This window comes from Thamnophis sirtalis, unplaced genomic scaffold (genome assembly GCF_051295495.1).
Source record: "Thamnophis sirtalis isolate CommonGarterSnake01/CBP01778 unplaced genomic scaffold, rThaSir2_p1.2 scaffold_1, whole genome shotgun sequence".
In the NCBI taxonomy this organism is placed as follows: Eukaryota; Metazoa; Chordata; class Lepidosauria; order Squamata; family Natricidae; genus Thamnophis; species Thamnophis sirtalis.
Window position 1 is genome coordinate 53,410,679 of NW_028261381.1, and position 21,139 is coordinate 53,431,817.

At 36.0% G+C, this 21,139-nt stretch overlaps 2 protein-coding genes across 7 annotated transcripts in view; both read right to left on the reverse strand.

Moving 5' to 3' along the window:
- The window catches only part of EPB41L5 (erythrocyte membrane protein band 4.1 like 5), an 87,635-nt gene extending 82,524 nt beyond the window's left edge, over positions 1-5,111 (reverse strand). For all 3 annotated transcript variants that reach the window (XM_014068205.2, XM_014068204.2, XM_087712137.1), the window contains exons 1-2: positions 4,975-5,111; positions 679-863 (exon numbers count right to left, since the gene is read on the reverse strand). In XM_014068205.2, coding sequence (XP_013923680.2) covers positions 679-858 — 180 coding nt within the window. In that variant the 5' untranslated portion in view covers positions 859-863; positions 4,975-5,111. The remainder of the gene's footprint in view (positions 1-678; positions 864-4,974) is intronic.
- Positions 5,112-10,095: 4,984 nt separating this feature from the next.
- Positions 10,096-21,139, reverse strand: part of PTPN4 (protein tyrosine phosphatase non-receptor type 4) — a 117,148-nt gene continuing 106,104 nt past the window's right edge. For all 4 annotated transcript variants that reach the window (XM_087712155.1, XM_087712147.1, XM_087712150.1 and 1 more), the window contains 3 exons: positions 20,713-20,861; positions 19,405-19,540; positions 10,096-17,017 (listed from right to left, as the gene is read on the reverse strand). In XM_087712155.1, the coding sequence (XP_087568281.1) occupies positions 16,931-17,017; positions 19,405-19,540; positions 20,713-20,861 (372 nt within the window). In that variant the 3' untranslated portion in view covers positions 10,096-16,930. The remainder of the gene's footprint in view (positions 17,018-19,404; positions 19,541-20,712; positions 20,862-21,139) is intronic.

Below are 21,139 nucleotides of genomic sequence, written 5' to 3' on the forward strand. Positions count from 1 at the left end.
CACAACCCAAATCTGCTTTGGAGAGTTCCACAACCTTCTCTAGAAAATTTGAATAGCATACAAGGGGCTGCAGAAAAAGAGAGAGTAGTAAAAACCCTCAGTAGTTTTTGTTCTTAGTACTTCTTCTAAGATGGGATGTGGTGGCTCAATGGCTAAGACGCTGAGTTTGTCGATCAGAAAGGTCAGCAGTTTGGTGGTTTGAATCCCTAGCGCTGCATAATGAAATGAGCTCCCGTTACTTGTCCCAGCTTCTGCCAACCTAGAAGTTTGAAAGAATGTAAAAATGCAAGTAGAAAAATAGGGACCACCTTGGTGGGAAGGTAACAGTGTTCCATGCGCCTTTGGCATTTAGTCATGCTTGCCACATGTCCATGGACATGTCTTCGGGTAGCGTTGGCTCTTCGGCCTTGAAATGGCGATGAGCACCACCCCCTAGAGTCAGGAATGACTAGCACATATGTGTGAGGAGAACTTTACCTTTACCTTACTTCTTCTAAAAATCCTTGTTGGAAGACCTATGATCAACAGCTTTTAAGAACCTTTTAACTTTAATAATTCTTGCATTCTTGACTAAATCACATGAATACAATGTATTCCATTCAACTGAGAGATAAAGGAGGACACATTTTCTTAAACATTTGCCAAGATTCTTGATAAAATACATTAAATGTATCATACCGGTAAGTCCACACTGACATCCGTTCCATCCAGTAAAGAGACCCTGCATGTAATTATAGATTTCTCATCTCCAGCTGCAGGGATGTGAGTTGCAGCTCGCTGAGCTTCTCTTAGCCGCTCTTTCTCAGCATGTTTATGCATAGACTTGCGTCCAAGTGTTCGGCGAAAGAAACTTAACATTGTTCCTAAATAAGACCAAAAAAAGAAGTTGTGAATGTTTCAAGAGAAATCAAGACTTTTCTGTTTTCAAGACTGTTTCTCCCTAAAGCAGATACACATTTACATTTCCCAAAGTTTCTAAATGTCCCTGTGCTATGGAAAAAACATTTGCAAAACAGATAATACATACAATAATGTTACATCCCTGCTATCAGCACCAGGAGCTATCAGAAGGATTAATTGTAGAAACCAAGTAGAATCAACATATCACAAGAATTCAGGAAGTAGCTTGTAAATGCTAATATCCTCTCAATCTGGAAGAGTTCCAGGCAGTTTACTGATATTAAACATATAAAATAATAAATAACACCAAGTTTCCTTAAAACATTAGACTAACACAGGCAGCAAAGTTGTACAGCTAATATCCAAAGGTAAAAACTAAGTTTTCATCAGACTCTGGAAAACCATGAAAGTGGAGGTCATTCTTGCCTAGGAAGCAAGCTGTTCCAAAGGAGGGAACTCACATAGAGAATATACCTATTGTTAGATGTTTGTGCCACACCTCCTGACAAGCATTGCCTAGTTGAATGGGATGGACAAAATTTATCTGGGGAAGGAAGACTATTAGGTACTGTAAAGCATCTTGAATTGGAAATACACCAGTAATTGGTGAAGCACTTATAGCAACATGATAGAGCAATGGCTGAGGAAGCACATATGCTGAGACAACCTGGATCAACTGAAGTTCCTGGCTGGTCTACAGGGGCAGCCCTATCTGGAACAAATTCTAGTTATCTAATCAAGAGATGATAAGAGCACACGTGACCATCTTCAGAGTGCCCTGTTCCAGGGTAAGGCTTCAACTAAAACACTAGCCACAACTTTTTACCTGTTCTTCAAGCAGGAGCTGCAAGAGCCGTGGGACTGACTACCCACTTAGGAGACGGCTCTTCCTGGGAAAGCGCAACCTCGAGAATTAAAAATGGTGCAGGATTGGAATCAGTTGGCTTTTAAATTAGTACCCACTCCATTTTGTTTGGATTGAGTCCGAGTCTCTTTTTTTCACAATCAGAATTTCAATTGCATCTCCAAATGAGTTTTAGGTGGAAAGGTACAACTGACTATCACCCCAGAATGATAGCTGACTTCTCCCGAAACTTTTATGTAGATAGGGAAAAGCATGAAGCATAAAGCCTTGAGGCACCTGTTAAACATGGGCCCATCTCTCCCTTAACCACAACTGGGTCAATAAAGCAGTACTGAAAAATCCCAACTTCTACAGACCGTCCAGAAGGATACAGCTTTGTGTGGACAACTACTGGAATATCTAGGACAGGACTGGTTATGCACTCTCCATTCAAGTCACAGGGTCACCCATGAGAGGGACTAATGTCTCTCCTATCCCTGTGCCTAGGCATAGACATCTTCTATGCCTGAAGACACCCATGAATTCAGATAATCCACCCCGCCCCCCATTTCTATAATAAGTACAAATCAATCAATTTTTCAGCAACTTCCCATCCACCTAAATAGTTCATGATCACAGTGTTTATATTCATATCAAAAGTTGGAAGACTAAAGTCATTCTTGTACACTCCATCCCTTGGACAGGCAAACATGATAGGACAGTGTCTCCCAATAAGACACACTTCACTATATAGAATAAAACAATATTTTATTTGTAAGATGATGATGCATTTATATTCAATAATTATTTAAAAGCACTGGGGTTCATACATTATTAGATGCAGTGACCAAGTGGGAAAAGAAGCCTTTCTACTAAATTTCCTATTATAAGAAATTGGGAGACGGTCATGCATAAATTCTGGTATTATGCAAAATGATGATCTTGACTACAGATAGAGACTTTTTTGAGCTAGATTAGGAAAACCAGCCTACTCACATAAAATACATTAAGAGCATTCCTGGAGTTTCTACTTTGAATGACTAATTGAATTCAAATGATGGCAGAAATCTTATCTTCCACCAGTACTAGAGAGAATAAACTGGCATAAATACCTTCTACTTTGTTGCCTGGACTTGCCTTCACATGTCCTTGTAAAAGCCTGAAATTCTTCAAAGGTCAAGTTTAGCAGAACTGGGAGATTTAAATTTTAATCTTCAACCATATGATTAAAACCTTAAACATGTCAATATAATTCAACTGATTCTGCTCATTAACAATGGTTAATTCAAAGTTGTTTTTTTAAACAACTCCAGACTCTAACTTTAAAAAATTATAAGTATGAACTTTAAATGTGTTGCACTTTTTGGATATATAAAGCTGCTTTGGCAAATTGGCTTAGCTATATAATATTGGTTACTTTAAGTATGATTCTGTGAGATACAGAATAAATCTTTTCAAATCTTTTATTCCAGTTTTTTTAAAAACATATGATGTGGGATTGAATCTGGACTGTGTATACAAACCAGCTACTGCTGGCAGTTTCACACAAGACAGTACATATAAGTATCAGATCTGTTTTTCCAAAAGCCTATTGTTTAAGACTCACCAAAGGTTATAGCAAAGCTGCATGTATTATTGGGTTAGGAACCTGGAAGGAGGTGTTATGAATTTTGTCTCTTTGCTTAATTGATTAATTTCAGTTAGTATGCCTTCTCCAAACAATCATTTACAGGTCCATGAAAGGACTAATTTCATAGTCTGAGAATTAAGTAGGAGCAAGTAGAAATCTTGGCTATGGGGAAGGGAAAATATTCATAGGAAAAAGGGTGGGTGGTTTCATGAGAGTACTTTGCATACACTGACACATACATTAAGAAATAAGGTAGAAAGGGGGTGCATAGCAGGTGTATATGCATATGGCAGAGTTAACTTGTTTGGTAAAGGACATAAAATGCTCATTAAGTACATAGACAGTAGATAAAAACAAAAAGAATATCTGCTTTAAATTGCCACAAGAGTACGGAATTTATAGTGATTTCTCTAACCACACATCTTGTTCTAATATGGTACCTCTATCATAGCAATTCCTATCAATACAGTAGTTCAAATTTTCTGCTAACATGCAACAATATGGCACATTGCTTCAGTTTCACACATATTATGGTTTTATTTCATTACATGTAGGAAATTTCATAGAGCACTCAAGATGGGGTTACAAACATATTTAGGAAAATAAAACAGGAGAACCATTATATACAGAATACACTTACTCTATTCTACCTAGATAAAAGTGGGAATTGCATTATAATCCAATTTTAGAACAGGTTAACAAAATAATATCTGGACTAAACACATACAAGATCCTCATAATTTACTAAGCAGATCAAGTTCGTCCATACGTATGGAGGATCAAGGCCTCCCAGCAAAATCTGGGGAAACGAACATTTAGCTAACCTTGTCCGTTCTGTTAAAAGAATGGGTTAAAAAAAATAAAACTAAAACATAAGTGCCATGGAAATCTGGAAATAGATGGGGAGGGACCAATGAGTCAAGCACTTCCCCTTTTCCATATTGGCTGGATTTCGGAAGAAATGGGAAATTTATAAGGACTGAGCAGAGAATATTTCAGAAACACCACAAAATTCCAGGTCAGCGGGAGACGACTATTCTCGTGGGTGAAAAGATCAAGGCGTTTAGGCAGAAAACCACGGCCTTAATCCTCTATTTTAAAATCACTTTTTAAAAAATTCCTGCCTCGACGCACTTTGGACTCATTTATCTCCCATCTTAAGCGCACTTTTGTCACAGGGACGCGCGACACCTTTTGGGGCGGTTCGACAAGTGCAATAGATCCGGGGAGTAGGGTGGGGAGGAAAAGGTCATCTGAACAAGGCGTGACGCGCGTGTCGGTGTCGGTGTGTGTGTGTGTGGCGGTGGCGAAGGGAGGCGGCCACCCTAGAGGCATCCAAAAAGGCTGAAGACTTCCCCCTCTCCTACCCCCCCTTCCAGGGATCGACAGGACCGACCCAACCTCGCGGGCCACAGGAGAAGAGGGAAGGGGAAACGAAACTTAGATCTCTGGAGAGTTTCGATTCCCGAGGGCGACAAAGGGAAAAAGACGGAGGAAGCAAAGGAAAGAAGCAACAGCCTGGTCGCGGGGTTCTTCGGGGAAACTTCACCTTGCTTTTATAACAACCACTACCACCACACCCCACGTCCTCCCAACTTACCGGCCCAGCCGCCTTTGCTTCCAAAGGGCGCTCCTCCGCGACTCGGCCGCCGGCGCTAAAAAGCAGCTCTGGCGGGATCGGATCCCGGTGGCAACGAGGAAAGGGACGAGGGGCGGAGGCAAATGGCCGCCGAATGAGACTAGGGAGCCGCCTCTCTCCTCCTCCTCTACTTTTCCCTCGTCCGCCTGCCTGCCCGTCCGGGCCTCCTCTGCTAAAACTGGTCGCGCGAGGTTCCAGGCGAGACAGGTCGCCAAGGCGAAACGCGTGGCTATTTGTCTGTGTGTTTGTATTTTGGCGAGATATCTAGGAAGGTGCCCGGGTTTTCGGGGGTTCCCACGCCACGTTCCAAACTCTTTTCGGATTTTTTTAAAAAAGGTTGCTACCTCTTTAAAAGCAACACTTGGCGACTCCTGAAACCCTACACGAATCATTTAAGTAGTTTACTAAAATAAATAAAATAAATCGACTAGGGTCGTTTTATTCTCTTTTAAGGCTTTTCGAATTGTTTTGAGTCAAACACCGCTTTGAGTTTATGGAAAAGGATAATATGACGGGCTACCCAAATTCGGACCAGCATGAAAGAGCAGCCGAGTTTTAAAGAGTTTTCTGTTGAACAGTTTCTGTTGAACTGACGACTCGCTGTCCTGCGGATATTATATTTTTAAAAAAACAAATAAAACCAAAATATGGTAAACTTTATCACAGGCAATCTATAAAAAACCCCATTTAATCCTGGAGTAGTTATTAGGAAAGCATAATCAAACAGGCATGTCTTCAGGTATTTGCCAAACAGATGTTTCAACAAGTGTTCTAGGAGGATGGAGATCCAAATCCTAATTTAGGGGAGGAGTAACATGCTGTTACTAGCTCTGGGCATTAGAAGGCATTCATATATTCTGGATTAATTCACCCTAACATCCTCAGGTTCAACTGGTATTTAAATCTGGAGTCACAAACTCTGATCCCCCCCCCTTCCAAACTTTAGTTAGCCATCAAAAATCTGCTAAGCAAACGTGTAAATTTAGACCAAAATGTTGGTCAATAATGGGTCTTTTCATTTTACAGACCAAATGTAACCAGGTGGGAGACTAGTGTAATTCATGGTTGACAGATAGTAGGTTGGACTACTGTGATGTGCTCCAATTTGATCTATCTTTTATAGTGAATACAAATTGTAATATAAAATACAGTCAGTTGTAGTGGTGTTTTGAACTTTGAAGCCATATCCTATACCGACTATGCAGAAAATAAACTTGTGGTTTATGGTTTTGATGATTAGGTAGGATAAATTATAGAAAGAAAAATAATGTAACTTTAGGTTAAAATGTATTTGTACTTTTAATGCTGTGAATATCAGAAGTTACTTTATATTTTTTTTCTATTTTTCCTCAAATACTTTTGGTGCATTTTCTTTGGGTTTTCTCTTCCAGCTTTTCTGATGACATGATCCATTATTCAATTAATATTCTACTGCACATCAAGTAATCGACATATTGAACTAACTTGGCATTGCCTTCACTTTTGAGATTCTAGGGGTTGTTCTTCTGTATATTGTGTATATTGACAATATCATTAGAAGTTAGGGATTGAAACTGGTCTTTCTCACAGCAAAAGAAACCATGTATGTCTGTTTTCACCCAAAAAATATTTCAGATGCACCGTTAGAGGGCTTCAGGAAACTTGTCTCCATCTGCTGCTTTGTAGATTCAAATAAGTATCTGCTTATACTGTAACAAATATATAAAAATATACATGAAGTACACATACACACATATACAGATCACTATTGGAAAATGGGAATTAAGAATGGGTGTGACAAAAGATTTATATTACTCAAGTTGTTGCAGTTAGACAACAGCCCTACCCAAAAGATAATGCAGTAAATACTGTGAATAAAGTCATATAAATGTCAGCAATTATGGAACTTTCCTTCTTCCTAAGTAGGACTTAGGCCTTTTCCCTCTGAGAAAATATGAAACTTGGGGGTTGTTTAGAGTTTGGGATTCCTAAGAAAAGTGATCTGGCTAGTATCTTATACTTTATTTTTCTGTTGACAGGCAAAACAGATGCCCGGCCATAATACAATGTAGTACTGTATTTTGGCAGCTAAAGTTATATGTACAGTGGGGCAAAAAAGTATTTAGTCAGCCACCAATTGTGCAAGTTCTCCCACTTAAAAAGATGAGAGAGGCCTGTAATTGACATCATAGGTAGACCTCAACTATGAGAGACAAAATGAGACAACAAATTCAGACAATCACATTGTCTGATTTGGAAAGAATTTTTTTGCAAATTATGGTGGAAAATAAGTATTTGGTCACCTACAAACAAGCAAGATTTCTGGCTCTCACAGACCTGTAACTTCTTCTTTAAGAGGCTCCTCTGTCCTCCACTCATTACCTGTATTAATGGCACCTGTTTGAACTTGTTAGCAGTATAAAAGACACCTGTCCACAACCTCGAACAGTCACACTCCAAACTCCACTATGGTGAAGACCAAAGAGCTGTCCAAGGACACCAGAAACAAAATTGTAGACCTGCACCAGGCTGGGAAGACTGAATCTGCAATAGGCAAACAGCTTGGTGTGAAGAAAGCAACTGTGGGAGCAATAATTAGAAAATGGAAGACACACAAGACCACTGATAATCTCCCTCGATCTGGGGCTCCACGCAAGATCTCACCCCATGGGGTCAAAATGATCACAAGAATGGTGAGCAAAAATCCCAGAACCACACGGGGGGACCTAGTGAATGACCTGCAGAGAGCTGGGACCAACGTAACAGGCTACCATCAATAACACGCTATGCCGCCAGGGACTCAGATCCTGCAGTGCCAGACGTGTCCCCCTGCTTAAGCCAGTACATGTCCGGGCCCATCTGAAGTTTGCTAGAGAGCATTTGGATGATCCAGAAGAGGATTGGGAGAATGTCATATGGTCAGATGAAACCAAAGTAGAACTGTTTGGTAGAAACACAATTCGTTGTGGAGTTTGGAGGAGAGAGAATGCTGAGTTGCATCCAAAGAACACCATACCTACTGTGAAGCACGGGGGTGGCAACATCATGTTTTGGGGCTGTTTCTCTGCAAAGGGACCAGGACGACTGATCTGTGTACAGGAAAGAATGAATGGGGCCATGTATTGTGAGATTTTGAGTGCAAACATCCTTCCATCAGCAAGGGCATTGAAGATGAAACTTGGCTGGGTCTTTCAGCATGACAATGATCCCAAACACACCGCCCGGGCAACAAAGGAGTGGCTTCATAAGAAGCATTTCAAGGTCCTGGAGTGGCCTAGCCAGTCTCCAGATCTCAGCCCATAGAAAACCTTTGGAGGGAGTTGAAAGTCCGTGTTGCCCAGCGACAGCTCCAAAACATCACTTCTCTAGAGGAGATCTGCATGGAGGAATGGGCCAACATACCAGCAACAGTGTGTGCCAACCTTGTGAAGACTTACAAAAAACATTTGACCTCTGTCATTGCCAACAAAGGATATATAGCAAAGTATTGAGATGAACTTTTGATATTGACCAAATACTTATTTTCCACCATAATTTGCAAAAAAAATATCTTTCCAAATCAGACAATGTGATTGTCTGGATTTGTTTTCTCATTTTGTCTCTCATAGTTGAGATCTACCTATGATGTCAATTACAGGCTTCTCTCATCTTTTTAAGTGGGAGAACTTGCACAATTGGTGGCTGACTAAATACTTTTTTGCTCCACTGTAATTCTGTATTTAATTTATTAGCTGCTTCAAATTGTTGGAGCTACATAATAGAGATTAAAAACAGATATGCAGTAATATAAAGCAGTGGAAGTTAGAAGTGTAATATGAGTGTCTTATGGTAGAGCTAAATTTGGTGTTTTTAAGTATGAATTACACTGTTTATATTTTCTGGTTTCTTAGCTGGTTTGAGCATCATCTATTGGTCTAATATATAAGCATAAATAAAATACCTATTACAAGACTATTTTCATCATTTTCATTTCAAAATCTACTTGGCTTCTGAATAAGATGCTGGGAAAAGTAATCCAAAAAGCAATGGGTAGGCCCAGAATAAAACATCTCATTCGTACTTTTTAATAGAAGTAGGATTAAACATACAGTTTCAGTGCTGGTTGGGGGCAAGTATGTGCAAACTTACACGGAGCATGAATTCCTATTTGTAAGGAAATAAGTACCTAGAATTTCCAAAATTTATACAAATAATAGGGAGTAATATAGCATAATTAAGACACAGGTTTTCATAATAAAAAATACTTAACATTTTTACTAAAGCACATCTTTATTTTGCAATTAAACAATTAAGATTCACAAGTAAACTATATATTTTCAAGTTTGTACCTAGACAACTATTTGTCAATCAAAATTAAATATATCCACAAAATATGTATAACAGCATAGGTTTCACATAATAGAAGGAATTTGCTCTTAAGACTAAAAACAAGATTTGTTAAATGTTAAATATTTATTTTCTTCTGGGAGCTGCTGGTATTGTATATCATTAGTGTACCTTATTAATGATGAGGACTCTCCTTATAACTCCAATGCAGGCAAAATATATAAGGCCCTTTTAACACATACAGTAGCTGCAGTGATGAATGATGAATTCTTTCCACATTGTCGTGTTAAACAAATTGAAGTGCATGTTAAATGGACCACATTTCCTGCTATTTAATATACAGGCTCTTAGTTGAATTATCTTGGTTTCTAAAAAATGAAAACACGCAAGTTCAAAGACAAATTAATCTCTATGAGAACAAACTTGCACAATGAACAAAAGATGGCCAGTTATCTTGGCTTTAGATATAAATGAGATGGTCAAAGCCCATTCACTGAGCAGTGTAGATCCAGATAGACTGGACAACACAAAATCACAAAATACATGCAAATTCATTCCAGCAAAAAATAAATATGGCCACCCATAGAACAGTGGATATGATCCAGACACTAAATTTTATATCCTTTATTATTTACATACAGAATAGCACCTGTGCCAGAAAAAAAGGAAATAAAGAAATCCTACACATAAACACAAAATTGTTTTAGAATTTGCTTGGAGAATCGCATCATTAGTTAATCTCCATATTACCATTACCCATGAAACCAGCCTCTAATGTGTGGAAATAATCATACTGGTTAGTTTATTAAACAATAGAATACAATACAACATAGTGCTAATTGTTTTAGAATCTCCAATTCTATTATAGACTTTACCTATATAAATTGCAACTTTCCCCTCTTAAAATTATTTTTGTGCACTACTTACTCTACAAACAACTTTTGCTGATTTATAGATTTTAAAAGAAATGCAAAAATGCTAAACAGGAATCAAAGCATTTCGTGGGCATGTAAATCTTTCCCACATTTATATTAAAGTTTCAGTAATTTTTGCTTTCATAATTAAGCTGCATTTGAGGTTTTCCTCCAAGGTCTCCCAAGTCTGAAAATGTCTAAATAACTAGACATTGAATTGTACACTACTGGATCCAAGGCCATTATAAATTTTTCATTTATGGCAAATAGCAGATACTGAGAAAATTAAATATAAAAAAAACCTGATAACTATTTGTGGGGATATTTTAATCTCATTGCTGATTATTACAATTCTGAAACTAAATTTGAAAAAAGGTGTTGCAATTCAGAACTGCATTGCTATATCATGAAATATGCTGTCCTAGCACTATAATGGATACAGAACCATTAATATTAAGTATTTATCTGGAAGATGGCAAGATTAAGAATTTGGAGTTAATGCATTTTAACATGGATGGAAGCAAAAGGAAAGGTAAGCTTTAAAGCATTCACATTAGGAATCACCCCAATAAACTCTCATTAAGTTAAACATCTCTCTAATCATATAATACATTTGTTTTATCTAAAAAGTTTGTCAGTAGTAAAGCATTATATAAAGTGCTACTATTTTGAACTTTTTAAGAAATTTAGATAAAAATGAAATACATGTGAAATGATGTTAAATAAAGTAAAAAGTAAGCAAATATTGTCAAACTCTTACTTTCCAAAGTATCCACTTTTGTTTCCCAGGGGAATACTTTCCAAAATATTAGTATAGTGGTCTTCAAAGTTTTATGTAGGAGTTACGCAACAGTAACATTTTACTTAAGGCAATATAATTTTACCATAAAGTCAGTGAAATTATTTCCTTAAATATTCTAATGACCCAGATTGCAGTTTATATGAAAGAATATTTAAACCTGGGGAATGAAACCTTCAAAGCTCCAGATAGGCAATTATCCAAACCAAGATGGTTTTTCCCCCCTATTTTTTGCTATTCCACTCAGAAGATTGAGAAACAAGTATTTTAGCTTTGGTTTGCATTTCTAGCTTAGCCATTATAACAGAATTAAATTAAAACAAATATATTAGTTTGTCCCTTCTAGCAATTCCCATGTTTTAAATGTCTCTCCATTTTTAAAATAAACTATTTAAATGTTACAGTGAACTAGATGATTTAGGTTTGTACCGTATTCCTTATTTTGCAGCATGTGACAATAGCACTAACTGAAAAAGTTTATCTTCCATGTTTATGAAAACATGGCAGCTGCATATTAAAACTAACCAATCCACACTCAATCACTAAAAACAGATTTGTAACAAACGCGCAGCATTATCAGAAAAATGAGATCATTTCCCCAGAATATAATAGACGGAGTTAAAAAATCCTGCACGTTTAGACCTTTCTGAATTTAAATTCCATCCTGAATATTAGGAACCATTGGCATGTGTTGTGGCACAGATCTGTAGTAACAGTAAACTGAAATGGTTAAGCAACTTTTCCCAATCTGGGAATCCACTGGATGTTTGGATTCTAGATTCATTTGGAAGGTGTCCAGAAGGCTATTGCAGGAATCCCCTTCTGCAATCTAAAAACCTCTCACAAATGCCAAGGGTATCTTTAGATCCAAGTCACTGTATTTGAATTAAGGCATCTCTTTCAAAAGGCATTTCTCAACTCATTTGCTTGGAAGCAAATCCAACTGGCAAAATTATTTTTATGCTCAGTTAGATATACTATAAATCACTACCATAGCTATTTTAATGCATCTTGAGGATCTGCTTCTATGCCCACAATATTCAGCTATAAGCAAATGGTGAATGGCTGCATACAGAGGAGGAAATATCTTTGCTGGAACTTTTCTTCAGCAAAAAGCCTTATTGTAAAAATTCATAGGGATTCTGGAAGAAGAATTTTTCTGGTCCTCTGCTTTTTTATAACATTTAGAAATTTATTAATAACTAGTGCAAGATGAATTCTTTCCTGCCACTTTATACACTTTCTATTTATTTAGGGGGTTAATCTGTATGGTTCAACATACTACTCTTATATATGGGTGGAATACATGTGCAGACAATATTCTGGTCAATATGCTTTACATCATGTGGAGATGTACGGATATAATTTTAAAACACGTAGAAATCAAAATAATTTGAGATTGTTGTCAACTATACATTACTTTAAGATTACTAGTACGAGATGTCTCCATTCCTCGTAGACAGCTTAATCACAGTGAAGAGGGACACTTGAATGAAACATATATGGCTTAATACAGTGTCTGGAGCAGACATGCAAAAGATTCCCAGGGAACTGAGAATCATCCATTGCCAACTAAAGGCCTGCATAGTTGTAATCTTATCCATTAAGCAGAATCTAAAAATATAAGGGAATTTGCCCTCCACCAGATGTAAAAATTTCTGATATCCCACTTTCTCTCTACTACTTATCCTCCCTACACAGCTGCAACTGAAGCAATTCATTGCACCTCCCATAGATGTTACCTTCTAATTTGTACTTCCAACAAAGTGCCGCCTATACTAGTTCTATTTAAAAAACCTCTCTCCAGCTCTCTTCACTTGCACTTTGGGCCTTCTGATTAGAGGAGAGCAGCATTTCTAAATAATTAATTGCAGGATACTACTATTATAACACTTGAAGATATTAGAATTAATGTGTATTTTACAAGTAGAAAAGGTTTGTGAAATCTTTATATAAAGCTGTTGATGAAAACTGCAGCATGATTTTAGGGGGAGGTGAATTAAAATGGTAAAATGTTTTGGCCTGCAGAGTACATGGTGGACTTTATTGTTTCTATAACAGCAGGTAATGCTCTAATTTAACATAGTCCAGTTTTTACACTAAAGTTACTTGTCCAAATGTTTCCATCAACTATACCAAGAATAATTTTCTTCACATACTATTACTACTAATAAAAATATAGGGACATGGCTATTTTAATGCATCTGAGGAGATCTGCTTCTATGCCCACAATATTCAGCTATAAGCAAATGGTGAATGGCTCTGTCACTAGAGATGCATATTCCACTCAGATTTGGAGGGATTTTTATAACTGTTGCAATTAACCAGTTGTATTCCTCAGAAAATGACTATGGATACTTCATATTTAACTTGGTATAACCCCATCACCCCAAATCCACACAACTTAAATAGCAAAATAAAACAAAAACCATTGTAACAAGTCTTAAGAGTTCTAGATTTCTGCATGAAACAAATCTTCAAAAGTACCTTAAATAGTTATAATTTTCAACATTTAAAAAAAAATACATTGGCACAAAACTATTACCCTATTGCTCTTATTTACAAGGAAAGCGATTTGAATTAGAAAATAGGAAATGTTACAATTTTTCTCCCCAGTTTTTAGCAAATAGTAAGAAAATATTTCTCCATAAAATCTGACATCCATAACACTTATCATTTTTATGATATTATGCCTGAAACACATTTTCATGTTTTATACAGAATGAAACACATACAAAAATATTTTTCATTTCAGCTTGATGCAGATCCTCATAACCCAATGCAAAGCAATTAGCAGTATTAACTTTTAAGTCGTATAAAATAGTAGTAAAATATTAATATCATAGTGGGCAGATGTAATTTGAATATTCATTTCAAAGACATAAGGATACTTTTATTATTTTATTTATCTAATTTAGGCATTTAAATTCCTATAGTTTATGACCCTACCAAGGAAATATAATTTCAAAATGTATTTGTTGGCATGGATTAGTAACTCCTAAATCAACTTGGAGGGAAGACATTAAGGTAGTTAAAATTTCTGTCTCTATGTTGTATAAATATACCAAATACCAAAACTTTGCTACAACAATGCTTATCTTGTTGTGGCAATGTTTCTTGTAGATTTAAATTACTTTGACCACCTCACATACAAATATGAGTGTATGTACAATATTAACAATACATATTGCTGACCCATCCTAGATTTTTCCCTTCAACAATCTTACAGAGAGGCAATCATACATATATTAGTAAAATCATTAAGTGGCTTAATTAATGGTATAATAGGTATAATAATTTAATATATTTTAACTTGTTCCAAATGCAAACCAACCTTGCAAATAACCAGCAAATGGTATGACAATTAAAAATAGTATGTGAGTCAACACCCACTTTCCAGTTACAAAGCTTCTTTTTAAGCAAACCATGAGTAGATGTACATTTATTATCTGCATTTATCAAAAACTAGCAGTAGTAAGAATCACCACTGCAGACATTCCATTAAAAGGTTTACATTGCTTACACCAACGTGTAAGGCAAGTTTAGATGATTCAGACTGGACGCCTGTTCCCACATTGCACTTTATCACATGAAACTCCTCTCTCCAATCTCTTATTTCTACAGAATAGTTAACAGCCCATCAAAAGCCCTTCACTTTCACTGCTGTCAGAAATAGAAGTGTATTTCACATTTGCTTCAGTTTGTGAAAACACAACTACATTTCTACAGATTGGAAAAAGCTCTTTTAAGAATGTGGAAGTGTTTCAAACTCAAATTCAATCTCGCTTGAACCACAAGATGGGTAATAAAAGAATAGCTGATTAATTCCTTGATGGTAGTATGTGTATGTGTGTGGAGGCAATAAAGAATTATTAAAGAAATATGCTAGATTTGGTTTGTGAAGAAACAATACTGCTTAGCTTACAAGCCTGTTTAAAAAAATTCTAAAAGATTTTGTTAACTCCTTCATTTCACATCATGGCATAGGGTTATATAATAGCATTTAAACTGACTGGGAATTTCCTCAATGCATCATGTTACATACAGAAATTTCTCCTGTCCATGGAAGACTCTTAATCTAAGGTGAGGGATCCCTCTGAGGAAGCGGTTATGAGAAATAGATACCTCTATTTCCAGCCCTCTACAAGTTCTAAGAAAGTACAACTGACAGCAGGAAAAGGGGATTTGGAGAAAGTGCCTCCTCATCTATTGAAATATCTGTAAATCTCTCCCATCACAATATAAGTATGTGTGTGTGTGTGTGCGCGCGCGCGCATATCTATACATATACATACATGCTCATTCACTTTCTATACATGTGCGCACATACACACGCGCGCACACACACAAATGCATTTTAAAAACGTCAGTCTCATTCCATATTCCGCATATCTCAGTTTTTTAAAAAACCTGGTAGCAAATCAAAATATTTAACTACAGACAATTTTAAGTTCATAAAGAATTAAATTGTCAACTTAACTAGGAAGAATTATTCATTGCCTAGTGGGCTTTAAACTGCCCTAGAAACATTTTTGAATGAAACAAAAAATAAACCTATATGCAACCTGTTCAGATACTGCTAATTCCAACGGTATATGCCAATTCCTGAATGAAATATCATAGAAAGACCCAAAGAGCTTATCAGAAAGCTCCAGGGGACAATGATAAAACTTTAATGATACATTTTTCTTTAAAAAACATAAACATGACTTGAGAAACAACAAACATGAACTTGGAGGAAAATAACTATGATAGGGAAATCTCACCTTGGATCTCCACATTTCAAGCAGAAGATCAATACAATTAAAATGTTATCTTAGTCAAGTTACTACTTTTCAATGCGAGGGAAAAACAGAACAAATTCTAAATCAATATATTGGCTTTCAGTTATAAATTGCTAGCAGTTTACCAGTTGAAAGGAATGTGTCAGAATTTCCATTTCAATTCATAGCTAGAGTGCTTTTGCTACCCACAATAAAATGTACCCATAGGTACTTATAGAGAGAAAAGGAACAGTATTTAGGAACAGTATTTTTGACCCCTTACTGTACCATATTCTAAGCACCAAGGATCATATTTCAAAGTGAATCTAATTATAATGATAGCTTCCCCTTGAGGGCCAAAGTCCCTTGCCATTAAGACATACACTGTAAGTCTCAAGGCACTTAAGGGGTTAAGACAAAGTACACACATTCATTCCCATAGGTAACGCCATCAATGTTTCAGAACACACTGGTGCTATAATCTGCTGAGAAACAGCAATAGAACTAGTAGTACAAAGAATGTTCATATACCAACTAAACAAAATGCTGGTTCAGTGGGCCATTATGCAGCTGTTATTGGGTTAGATCATACTGCAGCCTTCCGTTAGTAATCAGGTTAGATTCTAGAAGGGCACAGGGAGAAATGTGCTGCTTCAGTAGGCAGTGTATCTAATAAAAGGAATATTGCTAATATTTCACCAAAATAAAAGGTAGCAAATAACATGACAACTTTAGCATTGGAAGAAACAGCTTTGCATGTATTGTTGTTGCTTTAGAAACAGGTGTCAAATAAAGAATGAAAGTATTCCAAGCTTTTTTTTTTCCTTTTTCTTTTTTGTAGCATTTCGAACGAAAGGGCTATATGGCACTGCAACCAAGTCTGGAAAATTATCCAGAACTCATGGAGCTCATTAAATCTGTGGCTTGTTTGAAGCAAAGCATGAATGGAGTCTTTCAACACAGAGAAATCATAGTGTTTTAGAGACTGATTTTCAGTTTTAACTTAAAGTGCAATAGTGCTGAAGTCCTTTTCAGTTCTTCATTATTTTCAGACATCATTTCTTTCAAGAAACATTATAGCACAAGTACAGTTTGTGTCTTATGTAGAATCTTCTCTGAAAGTTATATTTTGCTTCCTATTTATTCAGTGATGTCTTTAAAGGTCTAACAAGTTCTTCTTTGTACACTTTCAAAATAGCCTCACAAACGAATCTGTATTGACTCTGGAAAAAAAAAGTGCAATTATTTATGTGGCGGAATGAAAAAAATTAAGGATTAACAATAAACTTTCAAAATACCATGCCAAATTTTCAAAATATTTAAATATCTAAAACTCTTAACACCAATGAGAAATGTAGTACTCAGAATCTAAATTCCATACTCTTAACTTTTAAGTAGCAAATCTGAACTCTTCCAACTCTGAATGATACTCTTTGTATACTTTATGCTTAATACCTTATTAATTACTCTTCCTGACTAATAGAATTAAGAACTCTAGGTTCTTTAATATATAATATATAAAAACCGTACTTATCCTGCTATTTTGTATGCTCTAGTTTGTATGCTCTACAAACTACTTTCCAAATCATGATTTTGTTAGCTAGGTGTTGCTTGATGAACTTATACTAGTTTTATCTTTAATATTAATGTAAAAAACCACTTCTTGTTTCTTTTTGTTATCCATCCTGAAGATGATTACACTGCAACATTCTGTAGATTTAATGACTAGCCCTTTATTCCAAGACCTAACTTTTCAGATTTTAATTTGCATATATTAATTACTGATATACTTACTGGAATGTCTAAGTCATTTCATTATCAGATGGACAGTAAATAACTCCATTAAATAAACAAATTAAACAAATAAGCAAATCAAGTAAAATATGTGATTGTGACAGGGTACTATTTTTAATGGCACAGGGTGAATCTATAAATATGATTCAAATACTATACTGGTTTGAAAATAAGAACAATGCAAAATAAGATAATGCCATCTTGTGGATATTATGTGGAAATGTGCAAATTTGCAAAGGTAAAGTAAACTTAATTCTGATTCTAATTTTACTAACACCATATAACTGAAATAACAGTGTACTAGCTTATTCATATATATTAAAATTCACTTTAAGTTTTAATGTACAGTTCTTCCTCTCACATATTTTAAATATAGTGAAGCATGGTTAATGGCTTTATTTGAAACAAGTATACCCCTTAATCCAGAAAAATATGTTAGCAAGAATATTTTCACCTAAGAAACCTACCAATTTCTTCTACTGAATGTACAAAAGTGTGTTATGGAATAGAAGAGAAATATATGAGTTGCCCAAATAACGTTCTTGGCAAAAACCAAGGTTAGGCAACAGAAAGATTTTAATGAAGACACTGATATAATCAAGAGTACCATTCTTTTAATAACTGTAACACATGACTGATAATGTTTTGACAAAAAAAACTTACAAGATATAAATGGTATAGATACTGATTTTGTATTTGTTCTTTGTCTTTTCCTCCTAAAACTATTAGTTAGTCAGTAGTATCTAGTAAACTCTTTGAATTAAAGCCTATATTTCTATGATGACATGTTATCCTGAGAAACATAAAGGAACACACCCCATAAGAAAACTGTGAGTAATACAAGGAACCAAATAGGACTAACATATTTTTCAATTGTGTGCTGAAAATTATCCATTAGCAAACAATTTTGCTTTTAGGAGATTATAGGTAGCTGCAATGTGAAATACATAGTTTTTTTGAAGATTAAATTCACCAGAATATAAGAATCTGGCATGTCTTCAAATGTGAAGTCTTGCTTAATATGCTTATATGCAAAACAGAGTTGCAAACCCATGGTGGGAATCCATACAAATGAAAGCAACATGTTTGCAGTGGGCTTTTCTGCCTTCATATGTCTCTTTTAAAATCTACTCAACTGTTAGAAGAATATGGTATGAAGCAAAGAAACTGAGCAAGAAGGAGAACTGGCAAAAATTCAAATGGATCATCTTGGGTAAATAGATCCCCCCCCCCACTTGCATCTGCTGTCTTAAGACAGTATCTTTTTACCATATGTGATTGCATAATTAGGAAAAGACTATTTAAATACAAGTCTGATTGTGCAACTGATTTTAGCATGATTTAAAATAATTATTTCAGATGGTCTTTTCTGGAACAGTTAACTGTATATAAAATTCAACTGTTCTGGAATACAGTATAAAACAACTATCAATAACTTATACCAGTAAGACTTTGGTATTATGGAGAGTTGCACAATCAGCCAGATGTTTAGGCTGCATTTGACACTTTTATCTACCTATCAAGACCTTCTCAAGGACCTGGGATAGGCAGACATTATTTGATGGTGTTAAGGGTATTGTCAGAGCATGTAGGTTGTTCCACGTAAATTTCTGCAAATGGTGTTTAAGTGGTGCTCCAATTGTTTTGGGATTGCATTCAAAGTACCTATTACTACTGGTACTATCATGTGCGATTATGCAATGCTTCACTTAACAACTGCAATGCTCAACAACAAATTTTCTAGTCATTGTTATGGTCAAAAGTCAAAAACTAACTGTATACTATCGGTAATAGTTTATTCTGTTTAGCAACTTACAGGTGTTTGGATCATCATTGCCCTTTGATCTCTCATTGTTCTTACAATATCCAAAGGATAAACAGGTTGATTACATTCAATAAGACACATTGCTGTTTCCATTGTAATAAGAACTCCAGTTCGTCCAATCCCTGCACTGCAAAGGAGAGAAATATTATTATTTTCAAATTTAATACTTTTAAAATCTTTAAAAGATTTCTATAATTTACATAAATCACCACTGTCTATGGAGATTCTCAGTCATCCAGGTCATAATTGTTCCAAAGGTGCTTTTTCAAAGAAAAACAAAGTCCAGTTGCCTCTTGAAAAAGCACCCTTGGGAAATAAATTACCACTGAAAATAATTTGGCACATCTTTAAGTAGATTATTTTGGGAAATTTACCTTGTAACTCTGAAAACTAAACATTTTTTAAAAGTACAGGCGTGTTGAGGATTTCATTATTTATTTTAATAATGACATAATTTCATAACAGCTAAAATAATCAACCATAGCATTCCTGCACATGGCTCCTTGTGCACACACACCCCTCGGCTTTCCCATTAGATGAAACCTCTTCCAGACTTTCCCATGGTTGGTGTTCTTATTTGCATTACCCCCGTGTGCAAAAAATTCCATTTTGAGGGTGGGTTTTTTTGTTTTGCTCCAAGGAACTAAACCCTCTTCAAGGTCTTTCTTCCCAATTAGAGGTGGGGGAGGGGAGAGAAAAGGAGAGACATAGAGCTTGGACTCCTGTACAGTTTGCCTCATTTTGTGGCAGGTGTAGCCGAGATGGCATTTTGGCACATCCTCACTCTGGTGCTGCTTCCTCACTCTGGTAGGCAGGCTGCAGAGCAGCTAAAAGGGCAGAGACAGGAGAGAGGCCAATAGGGGGAATTGGAGACAGTCCCCTGCCTTACTGAGTTTCAGGGCTGGCAGGGACCATGCCTAGAATGACTTGGATTGAGATGGGTACTTGTTTAATGATTCAGGATTCTTGGTTAACAGTGGTAACAGGGAATAGCAAATGGCCATCCATAAATAATGGGGTCACATGATATCTCCCTTTATGACCACACTGCTTAGTGACAGAAATTCTGGTCCCAACTATTTTTAAAGGTTGGGAGCTATCCGTATCCATTGCAACACAGGATATTCAAAAGTAACCAAGAAATATATTATTGACTATTATCTTATTTAATTGCTTATCTTAATGTCATACTAGCTTTTGTGTGTCTCACATCATTAATTAGAACATTGTATAATGAAATAACATTATCAGTTAAAGGCATTAGAAAAGAGGCCACAGGAACTTCCATAATGATAATACCTGCAATGAACAATAACAGGTTCTTCTTTCCCAGCCCTTCTTTTCCGGACAAGACATACAAAATCTAAGAAATCACTAGAATCATCAGGAACTCCATGATCAGGCCATGCTACGTATTGGATCTGAGTGAGCGGACGATCTTCATTTTTCTATTGAGACACAATATTTTCTCTAAAGTGAGCATTCAATATTCTCCTAAAACTTAACTTTTGAAGTAAATTCCGCATCAGTGTTTTAAATTATTAGTGTCATGTGACATATAATGACAAGACATGAAATGAAAAGCAAAATCATGGAGAGGATCAGGCAGAGGTTATAACAATTGTACACCATAGAATTGTAAAACCAACCATACTGTTGAGCTGATTTTAAAAAAGAATTTATTTAGCTCCCTTTAGAGATAAAACTGAAAAACTAGGCCTTGGTA